Source organism: Hypanus sabinus, chromosome 18 (assembly GCF_030144855.1).
Source record: "Hypanus sabinus isolate sHypSab1 chromosome 18, sHypSab1.hap1, whole genome shotgun sequence".
Classification (NCBI taxonomy): Eukaryota; Metazoa; Chordata; class Chondrichthyes; order Myliobatiformes; family Dasyatidae; genus Hypanus; species Hypanus sabinus.
This window is the reverse complement of record NC_082723.1, coordinates 65,243,981-65,264,521: the sequence shown is the minus strand read 5'-3', so window position 1 is coordinate 65,264,521 and position 20,541 is coordinate 65,243,981. Positions and strand designations below refer to the sequence as shown.

Sequence of the window (20,541 nt, the reverse complement as noted above, 5' to 3'; positions counted from 1 at the left end):
TTGAACTACACTCCTAAATTTGGAACTCAATACCTTAAACTGACTCAGTTGACACTTTTAAATGGCAGCTCAAATCCTCTTTATTTAACCTTGCTTTTAATTAATATCCTTTTTGTCTTTTGTTTCCATGTTTAATTTTATTTTATTTTCATGTTTGCACTTTAGCCCATTGTAAGTCACAGAACTACATCACGTATGAAAATTGCTCTATAAATAAGTTGTTGTTATTATTATTATGATGTATTGTTATAGGCTCCAATGACATAGGTACGGAAAGGGAGGAGGTCCTGAACAGAGATAGTAGGGAGCTAGGTGGACAGCTGAAAAGCATGACCTCCAGGGTAGTAACCTCTGGATCGCTGCCTGTGCCACGTGCCAGTGAGGGTAAGAATAGGATGATTTGGCAGATGAATGCATGGCTAAGGAACTGGTGCAGGGGGGGCAGAGATTCAGACTTCTGGATCATTAAGATCTAGGGATGACCTGTACCCAAGGGTGACCAATATCCTTGCAGGCAGATACACAAGAGCTACTGGGGAAGGTTTAAGCTAGCATGGCAGGGGGATAGGCTGAGGACGGGGTAGTTGGTTTACAAGCAGAGGGAGTGAGACTGTTGGCAAAAAGAGCTGATGATAGGGCAAAACTGTAGTGGGTGGGATGAATACAGGATAAAGTGTTATATCTGAATGTACACAGTACATGGAATAAGGTAGATCTTGTAGCACAGTTAGAAATTGGTAGCTATGATGTTGTGGGCATCACTGAGTCAAGGCTGAAGAAGATCAAAGTTGGGAGCTTAACATCCAAGGATACACATTGTATTGAAAGAGCTGTCAGGTTTGCAGAGGGAGTGGGGAGTCTCTGTTGGTACGAAATGAATTCAAATCCTGAGAAAAATTGACATAAGATCGAAAGATATAGAATTCCTGTGGGTAGAGTTAAGAAACTGCAAGGGTAAAAAGACTCTGATGAGATTATATACAGGCCTCTGAACAAATCAGGATATGGGGTACAAATTACAACAGGAGACAGAAAATGTGTCAAAAGTACATTGTTACAATAGGAGTTGTGGAATAAACTAGATTCGATTAGGGAAGTTAGGGCAAAGGAACCCTTAGGAGACAGTGATGATATTATGATAGACTTCACTTGCAATTTGAGAGACAGATGCTAAAGTCAGATGTATCTATATTACAGTGGAGTAAAGGGAATTACAGATGCATGAGAGAGGAGCTGGCCAAAGTTGTTTGGATGGGGATACTAGCAGGGATGACAGCAGAGCAGCAACGGCTGGAGGTTCTGGGAGAAATTTGGAAGTTGCAGGATAGAGACATGCCAAAGAAGAAGAAGCATTCTAAAGACAGGATGACGCAACTGTGGCTGACAAGGGAAGTCAAAGTCAACATAAAAGCAAAAGAGACAGCATATAATTATAATCAAGCAAAATTGAGTGGGAAGTTACAGGATTGGGAAGCTTTAAAAATCAACAGACGACAACTAAAAAAGCCATAAGATGAAGAAGATTAAATATGAGGGTAAGCTGGTCAATAATATCAAAGAGGACACCAAACGTTTTTAGAGATTGAGGCAAGAGCAGATATTGAACCACTGGAAAATTACATTGGATGGGTAGTAATGGGGGAAAACAAGTAAATGGTGGATGAACTGAGTAAGCATTTGTATCCATCTTCACTGTAGGAGACACTAGCAGCATGCTAGAAGTTCGAGAGTGTCAGGGGCAGAAGTGAGTGCAATCACTAGCATTAGGAAGAAGAAGCTTGAGAGGCTGAAAAGTCTGAAGGCAGATAAATCACCTAAACCAGATGGTGTACACTCTAGGGTTCTGAAAGAGATAGCTGGGGTGATTGTGCAGGTATTAGTAATGATCTTTCAAGAACCACTAATTTCCAGCATGGTTCCTGAGGACTGGAAAATTGCAAAAGTCACTCCGCTCTTCAAGTAGGGAGGGAGGCAGAAGAAACCAAATTATAGTCTAATTAGCCTGACCTGACTGGTTAGGAAGATACTGCAGTCAATTGTCAAGGGTACTTAGAGCCACATGATAAAGTAGGTTTCCTCAAGGGAAAACCCTGCCTGATAAATCTATTTGAATTCTTTGAGGAAATAACAAGCAGGATAGACAAAGGTGAATTAGTGGATGTGGTGTACTTAGATTTTCAGAAGTCCTTTGACAAGGTGCCAAACAAGGTAAGAGCCCATGAAGGGAAGATACAAGTATGTATATTGGAATGGGTGATGGGCAGAAGGGAAAGAGTGTGAATAAAGGGAGCCTTTTTGGTTGGCTGCTGATGATGAGTGGCTTACTACAGCGGTCTGTAGTGGGACAGCTTCTTTTTACATTATATGTCAATGACTTGGATGGCAGAATTGATGGCTTTGTGGCCAAGTGAGGACGATATGATGATAGGTGGAGGGACAGGGAGTGTTGAGGAAGCAGGGAGGCTGCAGAGGGACTTAGACACATTGAGAGAATGGGCAACAAAGTGGCAGATGGAATACAGTGTTCGGTAGTGTATAGTCATGCACTTTGGTAGAAGGAACAAAAACGTAGGCTATTTTCTAAACGGGCAGAAAATACAAAAATCTGAGGTGCAAAGCGACTTGGGAGTCCTCATGTAGGATTCCCGAAAGGTTAATTTGCTGGCTGAGTAGGTGGTAAAGCATTCATTTCAAGAGGACTAAAATGTAAAAAGCAAGAATGTAATGCTGAGGCTTTATAAAAGCACTGTTTGAAGCCTCACTTGAAGTATTATGAGCAGTTTGGGTCCCCTTATCTAAGAAAGATATGCTGAAATTGGAGAGGGTTCAGAGGAGGTTCACAAGAATGATGCCGGGAATGAAATGGTTATCATATGAGGGGCATTTGATGGGTTTGGGCCTGTACTCTTTGGAATTTAGAAGAATAATGGGGGATCTCATTGAAACCTATCAAATGTTGAAAGGCCTTGATAGAGTGGACGTGCAGAGGATGTTTCCTTTTGGGGGGGGGGGGTGTCTGATACCAGAGGGCACAGCTTCAGAATAGAGGGGCATCCATTTTAGAACAGAGATGAGGAGGATTTTTTTTTAGCCAGAGTGAAATTCACTGCTACAGATGGCTGTGAAGGCCAGGTCATTGAATGTATTTAAGATGGAGGTTAATAGGTTTTTGATTAGTCAGGGCATGAAGGCAGGAGAATAAAGGGTTGAGAGAGATAATGGATGAACCTTCATTTTACAGACTTCTATTATTTTTATTAAGTACAGAACAATACATGGTGATCTCACATATATGGTGTTAAACCCTTGACCCAAAAAAATAACTTATACAGAAAACCTTGAAATCATACTACAAATAAATAATTCTTCAAATTAATGATTAATTATTGTTCAGGCAAAATACCTACTTAGAAATGTGTTTATAAAAGGGGCCTATCACTGAGAATTGCAAAGTACTACATTGCTTCTACAGAGATTCTTTAATGAAATGATACATTACAGAACCATTTTATTTATAAAGTGAAATAATGTTTAGTTTCCTCTGGGAGAACTTTCCACTTTGCTTCAATGCCTTTCCACGATGCAGAAAAATAAAACGGTACTTTACTACTTAGTGAGTTTATAACACTTCAACAGCTTTTAAGTCTGTCATTTAACAACAACTTCAGATGAGACACTCAGGGTTATAAATGACTTCCTTAGCACAGCAATTCACTGAGTGTCAGGACGCAAAGACAACACACAGGTACGATCTCCTGCCTTCCATTTTCCAATGGCGGTGCACTGCAGTTTGGCATCTAGTCCAGGAGCTGGGCTTACAGCCAGTGCAGTGAAGTGGCAGATGCGAGCAGGGATGTATCAAAATGAGAAGCCAGCATCGACCTACTCACATCATGTGGAATTGTTTATGGCAGTACTACAATGATTATGGCAACCCAAACTTGGCTCCCTGTTTCGCTAGATTTCACTTTGTTAATAATGGCTAAAACTATTGTTACATTAAAAGGAGCAGAGAGAGAGCAAATACTATACCAAGCATCCGCTGTCTTTTCTCGGCAGCTGAGAGATTAAATACATTTCCTTGATCTCCTGAATCAGCTTTATAATACGTTTCGATGTCAATGGAGAATTTCTCTACAAAGGGACAGGTATACCTAAAACAAAACAAAAACACAATCATTTTTGCAAACTAAAAGCTCAAACTTCCCATTTTTAAGGTTTAAAGATTCAAGATTGTTTAATGGGGCGGCACAGTAGTGTAGTGACTAGCACAATGTGTTACAGTACCACAAACTTGGGTTCAATTCCCGCCACTGCTTGTAAGGAGTTTGCATGTTCTTCCTGTGGGTTTCTTCCGGATGTTCCAGTTTCCTCCCTCACTCCAAAGATGTACCAGTTGGTAAATTGTCCTGTGTTTTGGTTAGGGTTAAGTTTGGGGTTGCTGGATGACGCAGCTCGAAGGGCCAGAAGGGCCTACTCTGCACTGTATCTCAATAAAATGTTAAAAAAAACTTTTTGTACACAAGTGAAAAGAGAATGAAAAATTGTTATTCTGGACTTCTCTCCCTCTTGCTCAATGCTTTCAGAGGACAATGGGTCTTGAGCAAGGTTTAATCAACGTAGTTTGAAGATTGACTCTGTAGTTCATGTTATGACATGTTTCTGATTTCTAGTTGATCCCTTTTTTATTGAATTTTGTGTGATTTTGATTGGGGCAGACTGGCTCTGCAGCCTGCAGTCAACGAACGACAGTGCTAAATTGAACTAACCTGAATATTCCTACACTGTTTCAATGACTTTGTGGTTTGATGCTTTATACTGTGTGCTTTTCACTTGTTTCTTTTGCCACTTGCATGATTAGTTCTTTTTTCTTGTATGTTCGGTGTTTGTTATTTTCTTTGAACGGGTTTCTTTGCTTTGTGGCTGTCTGGGGGAAGATGAATCTCAGGGTTGTGTACCGCATACATCAATTGGCTGTAAAGCAAATTGACAAACTCTCTCTGACCTCTACCCACGAAGATCGAGAGGGGCACAAATTCTACTGGGCATCTGTGAAAGTCATGGTGCAAGCAACCTCACGGCATGCAAGAGAATTCCTAGAAGCGTGGTTTTCAGTGACACACAGACCTCGATCCTACTTATGAGCCGATGTGGGCAAAATTTCAGACCGCAACTCACGAAGTTTGCCACACAGCCAATCAGCGATGAGATTTCCTCCCCACGTCAAAATTCAGTTTCTGAAATGATGTCCAATCAGCTGATTGAAAAGTATTTAAAGGCCAAGCATTCAGGGGACGCACCAGAGTCAACAGTGCCCTGATGACGTCTCCTTGTATGGTGATGAAACACTGCCAAGATCACAGAACAGCTCAACCCAACTGCATACATACTTTGATGCATCACCAAAAAAAACCCCTCAAAGATAAAGAACACAACAATAATCAAAAAAACACAATAAATATAAACACAGAGGAACCATCATGAAGTCCCACAGTCCCAGATGACACAGATTTCAGTCTCTGAAATCCAGTGTGAGAGCTTCCTTCAGGACAGCCCATGAAAAGCATCCAGCCCACAAGGGATACCTGGCCAAATACTAAAGACCTCTGTCGATCAACTGGCTGGAGTGTTCACTGAGATCTTTAATCTGAGGTAGCCATCTGTTTCAAACAGGATTTAGTTATACTGGTACCTAAGAACATCATAACCTGCCTCAAAGACTACTGTCCAGTAGCACTTACATCCACTGTAATGAAGTGTTTTGAGAGGCTGGTGATGAAAAGTATCAACTCCTGCCTGAGAAACTACTTGGATCCACTCCAATTTGCTGACTGACACAACAGGTCCACAACACAGAGGCCATTTCAATGTTCAAAGTACAAAGTACATTTATTATCTAAGTATATATGCTAGATAAAACCTTCAGATTCATCTCCTTCCAGCCAGCCACAAAGAAAGAAACCCATTACAACCCATTAAAACAGGCCATCAAACACCCAATGTGCAGAAAAAAAAAGAACAAATTGTGCAAACAATAAAAAGTAAGCAAATAACATTGGAGCTGCAGTCGTTAAAGAGCATCTTGATGCATGCACCTTTACTATCCAGGTGCTCCAGGTCTGAGTGAAAAGCCAATGAAACCTTTCAGTTTAAGATGGTGCTGGTGAAACACAGTGACACCTTGCAAGCAGCAAACAAAATTACTGACTGCTTTATTAATCACATTTTATCTCAAAATGATGAATAGCTTGTAACTTCTCTTTCGCAGTTGAGCTTTTGAACCACCTGTATGAGCTAGCTTTTATGCGGTGCGAACTGAAGACTTGAAGGTGCAGGATGTTACATCACGGCATATACGAGCTGAATCGACGCAGCAGGCCCGAGTCTGAGAACAAGAAACGAGCTAATGTTTGGCCATCACTGGAGAGGGTAGGAGCTGATTCAAAGTGACAGATCTGAAGCAAGGCAGAGTCCAGGGCCTGAGGGAGAGGAATAAGCCAATGTTTGATGATTTAAGGGCCGAGCCAGACTGGAAAGGTCAGTTATTGATGAGGTTTGGCCGATTTAAGTGCTGGGCCAGTACGAAAAGGTCAGGGTGCCGGGGCCAGTGGGAGAGGGTTAGAGAGAATGATTGTGAGATCAGTTTTTTGAATTCCTCCAGTAGAGTGCTGGCATAGATAACATCTGGTCTCCTACGGCTGTGGTTCATAATCCAATTTTCCAGAAGAATGTATGTAGCAGGACTAAACCAAAGGGCACCTGGAGCCTTCATTGCCAATGAATAGGAAGAGAACTGATGGTGTTCCAGCCTGATTGCCCTCTCATCTGGGAAGCAGTGTCCCACAAATGATCAAAGGCTAAGTGTCACCAACTGCAACATCAAGCCATGAGTCAGAATCAGAATCAGGTTTAATGTTACTGGCATATGTCATAAAATCTGTTGTCTTTGCAGTACGATGCAATACATAATAATAGAGAAAACAACTCTGAAATACAGTAAGTATATATTAAATAGTGCAAAATAAAAAATATAAAAAGTAGTAAAAAAGTTGTTCCTGAAACATTGAGTGTGTGTCTTCAGGCTTCTATATCTTCTCCCTGCTGGTAGTGATGAGAAGAAGGCATGTCCTGGGTAATGGGGGTCCTTAATGATGGATGCCGCCTTTTTGAGGCTTCACTCCTTGAAGATGTCCTGGGTACTATGGAGGCTGGTGCCCATAATGGAGATGACTAAATTTACAACTCTCTGCAGCTTATTGTAATCCTGTGCAGTAGCTGCTCCCTATCAGACAATGATGCAACCAGTTAAAATGCTTTCCCTGGTACATCAGTAGAAATCTGTGAGCGTCTTTGGTGACATACCAAATCTCCTCAAACTCCTAATGAAATATAGTCGCTGTCGTGCCTTCTTTGTAGTTGCATCGATATTTTATGGGAAACTTTTATTTATTTAAAAAGATGCAACTTTTTTGCTGACAATTCATATAGTGAGAGAATTTTAAAGGCTATATATTCATTTAGTAGCATCCTCAGATCAAAAACACAAAAAAACCCAGTAAATTTTAACCTGAATAGAAAAACAGACAGCATACCACCAATGTTGTTTGGATAAATGGCTTTTTGGGCTAAGAATCTGGTTGCAGGCATCAAATAAATTTTTATCAAATAAGGAACAGACAGCTTCAGTTCTAAAGAGAGACAAAGCATACTTCCATAAATAATCAATGTTATGCTGGTTAAATATCAATAATGAAAGAAGGGTCTCTATTTATTGCCTGCGAGACGCTCACAATTCACATTTCGGAACGGTACCTCCGTTTTACGAGATATTACAATGGAGTCACAGAGCTCACTGTCACTGGGTAATTAACCAATTAGACTAATGAGGACGAGCAGGGAGGTTTCTTGTTTTCACGCTGAGAACTTGTGTATTTCCTCACGCAAAGGTAGACCCAACAGTGCATGTCATCGCCCTGGCAGGAACTCGGCTGCAGGCTGCAGAACGTACGCTGAGGAAAGTTCAGCCAGCTACAGTATTTCAACCAGAAAATAAAACCAAGCTATTCATAGACACTCATGGGAAAAGTATATTATGAACTATTACACTTTTTTAAATATTGCACTGGGAATATCCAGAGCAGTTTTGGGCCCCTTACCTAAGAAAGGATATGCTGGCATTGGAGAGGGTCCAGAGGCAGTTCACAAGAATGATTCAAGGAATAAAAGGATGAACATATCAGGAGATCTGGAAAGGTCTAGATAGAGTGGACCTGGAGAGGGTGTTTCCTATAGTGGGAGAGTCTAGGACCAGAGGGCACAGACTCAGAACAGAGGAACATCTGTTTAGAACAGAGATGAGAAGGAATTTCTTTAGCTAGAGAGCGTGGTTAGTCTGTGGAATTCATTGCCACAGATGGCTATATCGGGTATATTTAAAACAGAGGTTGACAGAATCTTGATTAGTCAGGGCGTTAAAGGTTATGGGAAGAAGGCAGGAGAATGGGGTTCAGAGGAATAATAAATCAGCCATGATGGAATGGCAGAGCAGACTCGATGGGCTGCTCCTCTGTCTTAAGGTCCAGTGGAATCTGGGGGGAAAGAGCCTCATTCAGAGGGTGGTGAAAGTGTGGAACGAGCTGCCACTGGAAGTGCTGGATGTCGGTTCAAGTGCACCACTTAAGAGAAGTCTGGATAATTACACAGATGATAGCTGCAGAAAGGAAAGACATTGTTGAGGAACTGCCAAGTGAGTCAGTGTGGGAGGAAATAAGAAATAGCAAGGTAGTCATCACTCTACTGGGAGCATTTTAGTAAATGCTCCCAATAGTAACCGACCTGAGGAACAGATCAGGAGGCAGATTAAGGAAAGATACCAACATAACAGGATTGATGTCATGGGTGACCAGGGTGTTCCTCCCCTCTATTTGTGACATTTACTGGGAGCATCGACGCACTGTTGATGGCAAGAATGGAGTGACGGAGGGGCGTGGGATAAGTGGCAGAGAAGGAGTGCAAGGGGCGGGGAAGGGGGTGATGCGGGTGCAGACGCACCCAGTCCTGAGACGCCAGGTCAGGTCACTTGATTCCAAGCAATTGGTTTACTCATCATTAAAGAATGTCTCTCTGGTACTTTCCACTCCCTCCCCTCTCCCTTCCCTTTTTCACAACCATGATAAATATCAGGACCCAAAGCAGCAGTGATGGACAGAGAGATTTGAGATACAAGTCCACAGCTCACTGAAAGAAGCAATTCAACTAGGTAAGGTGGCAACAACGGTGTACAGCACGCTTGCCTCCTTCAGTTGTATGTTGAGTATAAAAGGCAAGGAATGTACTCTGAATTCACTCTAGAACAGGCACAGACATACCTCCAATTCAATGGCCCTGTACTCTGAATTCACTCTGAAATCGACACAGACATACCTGCAAATTGATGTCCCTTTATTCACTTTGAAACAGATACACGTACCTGCAAATCAATGTCCCTTTACATTTGAATTTGCTCTGAATTTACTCTAAGACAGACAGACATACCTGCAATTCAATGTCCCTGTCCTCTGAATTTAATCTGAAACAGATAGAGGCATACCTGCAAGTGGATGTTAACTCAGTTCTATTCAAATTCTCTTGTTATTTGGACATCAATTACATTAAACTGCATTTATTAAATGCAAGGATAGAGAGGCCAAGGTAATGCACATTATATTGCAATATAAAAAAGCTAATTTGAAATAATCCAAATTAAATCAAAGTTTAATTCCATTTGTTTCAACCCTGTATGAGTTAACAGATAAACAGGATTAGAGGGTTCATCCTGCTTTCACTTCAGTGAGGAAATCACACAACACTCACTCCATATGCAGAATTACAGACAAGGGGAACCCGCTGAGTTGCATCAATCAAAACATCAAAACTATAATGGAACTGATTTCAGTGTAACGAAGCAAGAATTGTGCTGGAACAGGTAATCTAATTTGATTTGATTAGCAATAAAAACCATAAGTTTCCTTTCATATGTAAATATTAAATAAATGCTACTTAGAGACCCAAAGGATTTTCCTACCTGGTTCTGGTATAAGGATAGGCATTCCACGATTCTTCTTCTACACGCAATGCAGCTTTTGGTAAAATCGACCGGAACCAGCTGGGGATGTGCATACCAATATGGTAGACTTTATGGGTGTACTGGCCAGATCCACCAGGACCGTCGTTGTAGGGCCTGTTCTCAAGGATTTCTACCCCACTCCCTTCTCCACAGGTTTCTTCTCTGCTCTTTTTCTGTAAGACACACAAATAGATGGGGGTCAGACACCACAGAGTACCAATAGTTGAAAACAACCTCAAAATAGAGGGACATTCCTTTAGAACAGAGATGGAGAGGAATTTCTTTAACCAGAGAGCGGTGAATCAGTGGAATTCATTGCTACGGACGGCTGTGGAGGCCAAGTTATTGAGTATATTTAAAGTGTAGGCTGATAGGTTCTTGGTTAGTCAGGCTGTCAAAGGTTACAAAGAGAAGGTAGGAGAATGTTGTTGAGAGGGATAATGAATCCACCGTGATGAAATGGTCAAACAGATATGATGGGCCAAATGGCTTAATTCTGTTCCCATGTCTTACGGTCTATGGTCTTGGGGAAATGCATATTGAAAATTAAACCTTTTTTTCCCCACAAATTCTGCAAGAGTGAAATTTGCTCAGTGTCTCAAATCTTTGGGCCTCTAACTTACCAGAATTCAGAAGATTCAGAAGAATGAGGGGTGACCTAATTGAAATATATCAAATTGTGAAAGACACTGATGGAGTGGATGTGGAGAGGATGTTTCCTACGGTGGGAGAGTCTAGGACCAGAGGACGTAGCCTCAGAAGGGAGTTGCATCCATTTAGAATGGAGATAAGGAGGATTTTCTTAACCAATACTGTATTGAATCTATGACATTTATTGCCACAAGCAGCTGTGGTGGCCAAGCCTTTATGCATATTTAAGGTTCTTGATTGGCCATGGCATGAAGGGATATTGGGAGAAGGCAGGTGATTGGGTCTGAGAGGAATAAAGGATCAGCCATGACGAAATGGCGGACCATACTTGATGGGCCAAATGGCCTAATTCTGCCCCTATATCTCATGGTCTTAATCCCCACAGATGATCCCTTAATGCTATCCATTTTATTCTGTAATATACCCCATAGCAAGCATTGCAATTACAGTTTACAACATGTGCAGAGTCTGGCTCCAGCATCTGTAGAATGCAGCAAAGAGATTCCAGTTTATGCGGAGCTGATTTGGGGCCATAAAAAAAGATTATCTCCTGAATAACACGGCAACCAGATCTGCTCTTCAGCTGCGTTATGGCCATTAAACAGCAGGTGAGTCACGTCACACCACTGCTGGGATTAAAGGTGGACTGGAGCCTGGAGATAATTGTGTGTATATTTCCTAAATTTGAAAATCATGCACAGAAACCAAAATATCTTGCATTTTATTGGAGAGTATCTTAGCAACAGAGAGCATATGTTTCACAGAAGTATGTGACAAATTGGCTTCCTATTGCCAATTTGTGGTCACGATGTTTTTACAGAGATTAGAAAAAGCTTATGATCTCTATAAGGAGTAGTGTAAAGCCATTAATAAATCCTTTGTACTTCAGCCTGCACGTCAGTCTTTGCAACGCATATTTACTGAGTGGCGTTCTGAGCTTTCTCTCTGTAGAAGCCTTTAAGTAACCGGTGCTCTCTGTTATTAAAAAGTGCTTGTTCTTATTGTCTGTAATTTAATGCTATTAGTTTAGCCAAAGGATAGCTGCCTCCATCTGTTGTGTACACAGCAAGCACGGCCTCTGATGGTACATAGTGCATTTAAAATTTAAACAGAACTACTGGTGACAGCATGATTTTCTTTTGTACTTCAAGAGTGACATGAATCCTGCACAGTGAAACGCAGGAAGAAAGATTCGGCATGGCATCAAAAACTTTGACAAACTTCTGTAGATGTGTTGTGGAGAGTGTGCTGACTGGCTCCATTATACCCTGGTGCGGAAACACCAATGCCTTTGAACAGAAAATCTTATAAAGGTAGTGGATTCAGCACAGTTCATCACGGGTAAAGCCCTCCCAACCATTGAGCACGTCTACATGAAACGCTGTCGTAAAAAAGCAGCATCCATCATCAGAGATCTCCAGCACCTAGAACATGTTTTTCTCTCACTACTACCATTGGGTAGAAGGTACAAGAGCCTCAGGACTTGCACCATCAGTCTCAATAACAGTTACTACCCCTTAAGCATCACAGGCTCTTGAAGAAAAAGGGATAACTATACTCACTTGCCCATCCATTGAGTTGTTCCCACAACCAATGATCTCACTTTAAGGACTCTTTATCTTTTATTTCATGGTCTTGTTATTTATTGTATTTATTTATGTTTGTATTTACACAATTTGTTGTCTTCTGCACTCTGCAGTCTGGTTGATCTTTCATTAATCCTGTTATAGTTATTATTCTATAGTGAGTATGCCTGCAGGAAAATGAATCTCAGGGTTGTATATAGTGACATATATGTACTTTGATAATAAAGTTTACTTTGAACTTTGAAGTGTGCAAACAGCAAAGGCCAGTTTTAGGCACATCATGCATATGCAAGCCAAAGCTCCCCTCGAACTGACTGTCATAATGTGTCAGCCCACAATATCTGTGTCCACCACAGTTCCACAAACTTCGCTTACAGGTCGTCATCACCAGAATCCTATCTACTAGGGTTGCCACTTTCTTGGAACTGTAGACTTGAACAAGTCTCTCTGTTCAGCAAGTCTGTTCTCAATGCACCACCATGCATTGAGTACATGTGACTTCCCCAAATAGAGTGCATGGGGTGTCCAGGGAGGAGTAGCATCTCTGGTGAAAGGTCCATTCCAGGGCAGCTCACTCACACTTCCCAGTGCCCTACCATTTACAGTGAAAGTCCCACCCCCATTTCTCTTTCCAAACACCACACCTTGCACTTACAGTACTGTGCAAACAATATACAGGATCTAGGAAGTCTCAGGCTTTTGCACAGTTTTATAGTAATTTATGTATTGCACTGTATTGCTGCACAAAAAAATTGTTTCAGGACATATGTGAGTGATGATAAACCTGATTCTGATATGGGTCTCTATTGTGGACTGAGATTAGGATGGGGACAGGGAGAGGGGAATCATGGTTGGGAAAAGGGGAAGGGAGAGGGAGGGAGTGGGATGCACCAGAGAGACATTATGTAATGATCAATAAAGCAATTGTCTGGAATCAAATGACCCTGCCTGGTGTCTCAGGGCTGGGTGTGTCTGCATCTGCACCCATGACACTCCTTCTCTGCCACCTATACCACACTCCTCCCGCGGCACTCCACCATTGCTATTCCCAACATCCTTTGCTCCCACCAGATTTACAAACTCGCTCTCCACTCCACGTTGACAAATACAGTATTGTGCAAAAGTCTTAGGCACCATAGTTATATATATGTGCCTAAGAATTGTGCATAGTATCATATCCGAATTGAATTCAAACTAGTACAGTACACATGTTTGTGTTAAAACAGAATAATACTTTACTGGAACTTTGGAAAAAATATCCAAGCTCTTTGGAAGGGTCCCAATGCCAACACCCATCACAGTGGATGAAGAAATTGAAATCAAGGGACAGTTGGATACTGCAAACAGATCTTCACCAGCACCAGAACTCCCAGCATCAAAGACACAAGTACAGAAAGGTGTTGGGAAAGGACCAGTAATGTCATGAAGGATCTCACCCACCCTGCTCATGGACTGTTTGTCCCACTCCCATCAGGGAGGAGGCTACGTAGCATCTACACCAGGACCACCAGACTCAAAAACGGTTACTTTCCCCAAGCAGTAAGGCTGATCGACACCTCCACCCACTAACCCACCCCTCCACACCCCCAACACTACTACTTTTTCATTTCCTGTCAGTTACCTTATGCACAGACACCCCTGTGCCAAGTGTCACTTTATGGACATACAATCAATCTATTTATATAAGCAATCATATGTATTTATATTTATTGTGTTTTTATCATTATTATTGTGTACTTTATCTTATTGCGATTGTTTTGGTGCTGCATCAGACCCGGAGTAACAATTATTTTGATCTCCTTTACGCTTGTGTACTGGAAATGACATTAAACAATCATGAAGCTCATCTTGACAGGTTTTGTGATGTTTATAACATTAGGGGTGAGTGAAGAGCTAAGCTCTGGTGAGAGCTTTGGTAATGGTGTAGCACAGAGAAAGGAGAGAGAAACGCCAGTAGGCAAATCAGAACGGACTGAGACTTTAAAATATTGCTTGCCTTTTCGTGACTGAGGCAAGCTACTTCTGGAACTGGAAGAAGAGTGAAAGATAAGCATTTAAAAATGAGGCTATTTTACCTGGTAGAAGGGAATGAGTGGTTTAAATCAGTGCTGCAGGCTGTGTCCAATCTCGTGTGTTTATTGCCTCTGACAGCTAATTCATTACCAGGAGCCTGCTCTCAGCAGCTTTTAACGTTATGATCGATGTCTTCCAGACAAGACAGCACTCAATGTGTGGCATTTATTTATCCAGAAATTGTTCACAGCTGAACAGAGAAAAGCAGACCTCAACCAAACAATGAGAACAGAATTTCACAATCTGTGAATTGGTTACCTGATGTCAAATAATGGGCTCAACATTTTAACTCCACATTAATCACACCTTTGATTTAATCAGGGACGCTTTGTATATTGGGGTAGCTTTTGGATTGGACTCTAGTTTATGTTATGATGTGTTTCTGGCTGCTCCTTTTTTTTTGCTATTTTGATCAGGGTGGCCTGCGGAAAACAAACAACAGAGCGCTGAATTGAACTGAATATCAGAAACAGGAGAAAATCAGCAGATGCTGGAAATCCAAAGCACTATACACATAAAATGCTGGAGGAACTCAGCTATGGAAATGAATACACAGTTGACGTTTCGGGCCGAGACCCTTCAGCAGGACTGGAAAGGAAGGGGAGAAATTTCCCCTCCTCAGTCTTGAAATGTCGACCGTGTACTCTTTTCCATAGATGCTGCCTGACCTGCTGAGTTCCTTCAGCACTTTGTGAGTGTTGCTGAACTGAAAATGTTCGATGTTGGTGTCTTATCTTCTGTGTTTTTTGCTCATTATTCCTGTTTGTGTGATTTGCTTTTTGTGTGGTGGTGGTGGGGGGGGGGGGGTTGATGCTTTTCTTTGAAGTTTCATGGCTTTCTTAGAGTCACGGCTGTCTATGGGGAAGATGAATCTCAGAATTGAATTCTGCAGACATAGTTTGATAACAAATGTACTTTGAACCTTTGAATTTTTCCATACAGTTAGCTGGCCTGGTTATTCCGAGCAGAGAACAAGCACAGTTTTGCTCTCTGGCATCTGTTGCCATGACAATGGGATTTCATCAGCACCATCCTCAGTTTGTTTAGTTCAGAATAACCTCAGTTACAGAACAACACTGCGCACAAGCCGTTCATTGTCAATATTTGCTCCCGTGTGTTGTCAATGGTAACTAGGCTTCCGAGACAAGGTCACTTCAGGACCTTTGAAGCAGAAGATCCTCAGGACCCAATTCACAAATTGATTCTCTGTTCGAAGACATAATCAGACATATTATAGTTAAACAATTCACAGCTTAATAGTCAGAGAGAAAGGCAAAAAGATAATGCCCTCTCTCTCATGCATTCTATTCTCTTGCCTTTTCTCCCTTGTTCCCCTCACTCCTTGTCCTTCCCTCCTCACCCGTCACCCTCCTTGATCCCCTCCCTCCCCATCCCACACTCCTCACCCCTCAGCCTCCCAAGGAGGGGTGAGGTGGGAGCCAATTGGTAATTGATGGATCGATGAGGGGTGAAGAGGGGACCTGTGGGTGATTGGTGGATTGAGGAGGGGCGATGCGAGGGCCAATAGGTGATTAGTGGATTGAGGAGGGGGTGATGCGAGGGCCAAGGGGTGATTGGTGGATCGAGGAGGGGTGAAGCAGGGGCCAATGGGTGATTGGTAGATTGACGCAGGGGATGTGGGGGCCAATGGTGATTGGTGGATTGAGGAAGGGTGAAGGGTGACTGGCAGATAAAGCCAAGTGGGGGAGGATTAGGGTGATTGGTAGATTGACGCAGGGGTTGCGGGGGCCAATGGAGATTGGTGGATTGAGGAAGGGTGAAGGGTGACTGGCAGATAAAGCCAAGTGGGGGAGGATTAGGAAGGATGGAGAAGAGAGACAGAGAACATGGAACAGTGTAGTATAGGAATAGGTTCTGTGGCTCAAACATGTCCACATGGACTGCGATACATCTCTTTGCTAATATCATTTGCCTGAATCAGATATGTATTCCTCCAAACTTTCCAAATTGAGTTCCTAATTCCTTTTAAATGTTGTCATTGTCTTAGTAACCATCATCTCCAGTGGCAGCGCATTCCATTAACCACCACCTTCTTTGTGAAAAAGCACGCCCCCTCACATCTCTTTTAAATTCTAAAAACACGAGATTCTGCAGATGCTGGAAATCCAGAGCAACACACACAAAATGCTGGAAGAACAGAGGTCAGGCAGCATCTATCTTGTCCAGCTCTTTGTCTTCTCCACCTATCATCTCCCAAGCTTCTTTCTTCATCCCCGCTCTCCCCATCCATCTAGCTTCCCCCATCACCTTCCTGCTATTCCTCCCCCCACCCCCCAACCTTTTTATTCTGGCATCTTTCCCCTTAGTTTCTAGTCCTGATGAAGGGTCTTGGCTCAAAACGTTGTCTATTTATTCATTTCCATATGCCTGACCTGCTGAGATCCTCCAACATTCTTCAAATCAGGGGTTCCCAGACTGGGTCCATGGACTCATTGCTTAATGGTATTGGTCTATGGCATCAAAAAGATTGGGAACTCTTGCTTTAAACTCTTGCTTTCTTCTTAGACTGGTACCCTATAGTTTAAGAATATCCTACAAGGAGAATAAGTCTACATCTGTGAACCTCATAGACATCAAAACTCCCCATCCCATTCGCCAGTGAGAACAAACCCAGCCTAGGCAATCCCCTTTTGTATCAACAGCCCTCCATTCCAAGTAATCTTCATCTGTCCCCTTTCCCAGCCTCTGGCTTTCACCTTTGCATTTAATAAAATATTTTCAAGCTTGCATTTATCCATTGGCTGGGAACAAGAGCACAGACCAGGGTTCCTGCTCATTGCTTTGTTTAGTAATGGATGAAAAGCTGGTTGAATCTGGATGTCTCATGTGTCAAGTGGCTACTGTTCTTCGTACAGAGGAACCACTTCACAGGATCAGAAAAGCTGCAGCAAGTTGTAAACTCAGCCAGCTCCACCATAGGCACAAGGCTTTCCAGCATTGAGGACATATTTAAAAGGTGATGCCTCAAAAAGGTGGCATCACGTAAATAAGGGAATGCGGCGACCCACTTTCTATGCAGGCGAACCGGCTCACAAAATGGTGCATGCGTTGGCAGAGAGGCCAGCCCCAAAATGGCGCTGGGCCTCCTTCTTCACCAGCAAGGGGAGAAAGCCCACACACGGGAAGAGACTTTTGTGATGCACCGCTGACATCATTTCCGCCCAGAGAGGACGGGAATGAAACTGCGTTAAAGCCAGTGCCACGAAGTTTGAATAAACTAGTCTGGAGTGCAACTTACAGACTGCGTGTCGTTATTTCTAACTGCATGTGTAGCGCATTGCTACAGGTAGTATTTTTTTAAATTAAGCCGTACTGCATGCATTGTAAATATCTGTTTTGCACAGACTGGAGTAGCATCGCAATCTTGTTGTCTTGAGTAATGACAATAAAATTCTATTCTATCCTATCCATCATTGAAGACCCCCGTCACCCAGAACATGCCTTCTTCTCATTGCTAAATGAAAGGAAGTGGTACAGGAGCCTGAAGACACACACCCAACATCTTAGGAACAGCTTCTTCCCCTCTGCCATCAGATTTCTGAATGGACAATGCACCCACAAACACTACCTCAGTATTTTTCCTCTCTTCTTACACTGATCATCATTCTGTGCCATGTCGAATGCCATGTGGGATCATTGTCCCCATGACCATGATTGTTCTTGGCAAATTTTTCTACCGGACTGGTTTGCTGTTGCCTTCTTTCGTGCAGTGCCTTTACAAGACGGGTGATTCCAGCCATTGTCAATACTCTTCAGAGATTGCCTGGCATCAGTGGTCACATAACCAGGACTTGCAGTATGCACCAGCTGCTCATATGACCACCCACCACATGGCTTCACATGACCCTAATCAGGGTGGGCAGGGTGGACTAAGCAAGTGCTACACTTTGCCCGGGGAGCGCCCAGGAAGCAAGGTATAAAGGAGTGCCTTACACCTCCTTTGGTAGAGACGCATCTCCACCCTGCCACCAAACTACTTTGCACTTATTTTATATATATAGCTTTGTTATCATTATGTATTGCAATGTACTGCTGTAACAAAACAACAAATTTCACAACATATGCCAGGATATTAAACCTGATTCTGATTCTGATGGGAACACAGAGCACAGAGTCTTTCTGTATCACTGTTCCTCAGATGAACATCTCTCTAAAACTCCAGCACTGACTGCTGCTGCAGTAACGTCGTCTTTTTCCATTAGGTTACACAGGATGGCACACGACCAGTGCCCACTTCTGATGAACTAGATTTAACTCAGACTCCAGCTTTTTCAGTCCCATGTGGTGGGTACTCTGAATGTCAGAATTTAGAGGTTGAAAACCAACAATACCCGGTTGAATTGAAGGTGTCAATTCACTATTTTTCCAACATTTTTTGATCCAAGGATGGACATTTAATGCTGCGGGGAGGAGCTAAAGATGGCGCCAGAGGTTTTTGCAGTTCTGGGTGACTTCTTCCAGTTCATCAACAAAAACAGTTTGAATCTCCTGTTCTCGTGCCTTTTTTTCCCTTTTCAAGATGGCTGGTGTCCTGTTGGGAGTACATGATTTACAGCTGCACTCAAACCATGTTCTTAATGGGTAGTGAGTTCATACTCTTCAGAACTTTCCAAGTAGCCTGGTGTTTTGGGATTTCCAGGAGCAACTTGTAAGATGTGCGCCTTCAGGGTTGTGGTCCTATGGATGACCCGATTTCTCTTTGGTATCACTATCTGAGGTGTCACAAGAGATCAAAACATCAAGGCAGCTGGTGCAGCTGTCAGAGATCTCTCTCTCTCTCTCTCTCTCTCCATGGTGAGAGTCTTCTGGTTCTCAATGGGGGGGAATTCGAATAAGTGACACAGCATAATCTCTGTTATGTTAATCCAAGCATACAGACCGCTGGTCAGGCGCTCCAGACCAGTTCAGAAGCAGGTGAAAACCTGGCCAGCAGGAGCCATCTCTGCTCTCCAAGACTGCTTTGAGAACACTGACTGGCAGATGTTCAGGGAGGCTGCAACCGATGATGACTCTACCAACTTAGAGGAGCACACAGCATCACTGACCAGTTACATCAGCAAGTGCATTGATGATGTTACTCTGTCCAAGACCATCACTATACGTGCCAACCAGAAGCCATGGATGACCGCAGAGGTGCGTGCGCTGCTGAGGACCCACCTTCAGAGCAGGCGACAAGGCAGCTTTAACAACAGCAAGGGCCAGGCCGTCCTGAGCCATCAGAGGGGCAAAGCGTGCACATGCCCAGCTAATCCACAGTTACTTCCAGGACAGCGGTGACACACGGCGTATGTGGAAGGGCATCCAGGACATCACCAATTACAAGACAACATCACCTGACTGTGCAGGTGATGCCTCCCTCCCAAATGCGCTGAATAACTTCTACACCTGGTTTGAGGCAGAAAATGACGTGGCGGCGAGGAAGTCCACTCCTCCTGCGAATGACCAGGTGCTGTGTCTCTCCATGGCTTATGTGAGAAGAACCCTGTGCAGGGTCAACCCACGGTAGGCTGCTGGACCGGACAACATCCCTAATAGAGTGCTCAGAGGATGTGCAGACCAGCTAGCAGATGTTCTCACTGACATCTTCAACATCTCCCTGAGCAACGCCACCATTTCAACGTGCTTCAAGGCCACCACCATCGTCCCCGTGCCAAAGAAGTCTTCAGTGTCCTGCCTAAATGACTACCGTCCCGTTGCACTTACATCCATCATCATGAAGTGTTTCAAGAGGCTCATCATGAGGCATATCAAGACCCTGCTGCCCCCCTCACTGGACCCCCTGCAGTTTGTGTACTGTCCCAACCGCTCAACAGATGATGCCATTGCCACCACACTCCACCTGGCCCTAACCCACCTGGACAAAAAAGACACATACGTTTGGATGCTGTTCATAGACTTTATTTCAGCATTCAACACAATCATCCCTCAGAAACTGATTGGAAAGCTGAGCCTATTGGGCCTGAACACCTCCCTCTGCAACTGGATCCTAGACTTCCTGACTGGGAGATCTCAGTCAGTCCGGATCGGAAGCAGCACCTCCAATGCCATCACACTGAGCACGGGGGCTCCCCAGGGTTGCATGCTCAGTCCACTGCTGTTCACTCT

At 43.2% G+C, this 20,541-nt stretch overlaps 1 protein-coding gene across 6 annotated transcripts in view; it reads right to left on the bottom strand.

The window, feature by feature from the left end:
- Positions 1-20,541, bottom strand: part of LOC132407702 (membrane-associated phosphatidylinositol transfer protein 2) — a 317,765-nt gene that overhangs the window by 131,909 nt on the left and 165,315 nt on the right. For all 6 annotated transcript variants that reach the window (XM_059994571.1, XM_059994565.1, XM_059994568.1 and 3 more), the window contains 2 exons: positions 10,064-10,278; positions 4,033-4,154 (listed from right to left, as the gene is read on the bottom strand). In XM_059994571.1, coding sequence (XP_059850554.1) covers positions 4,033-4,154; positions 10,064-10,278 — 337 coding nt within the window. The remainder of the gene's footprint in view (positions 1-4,032; positions 4,155-10,063; positions 10,279-20,541) is intronic.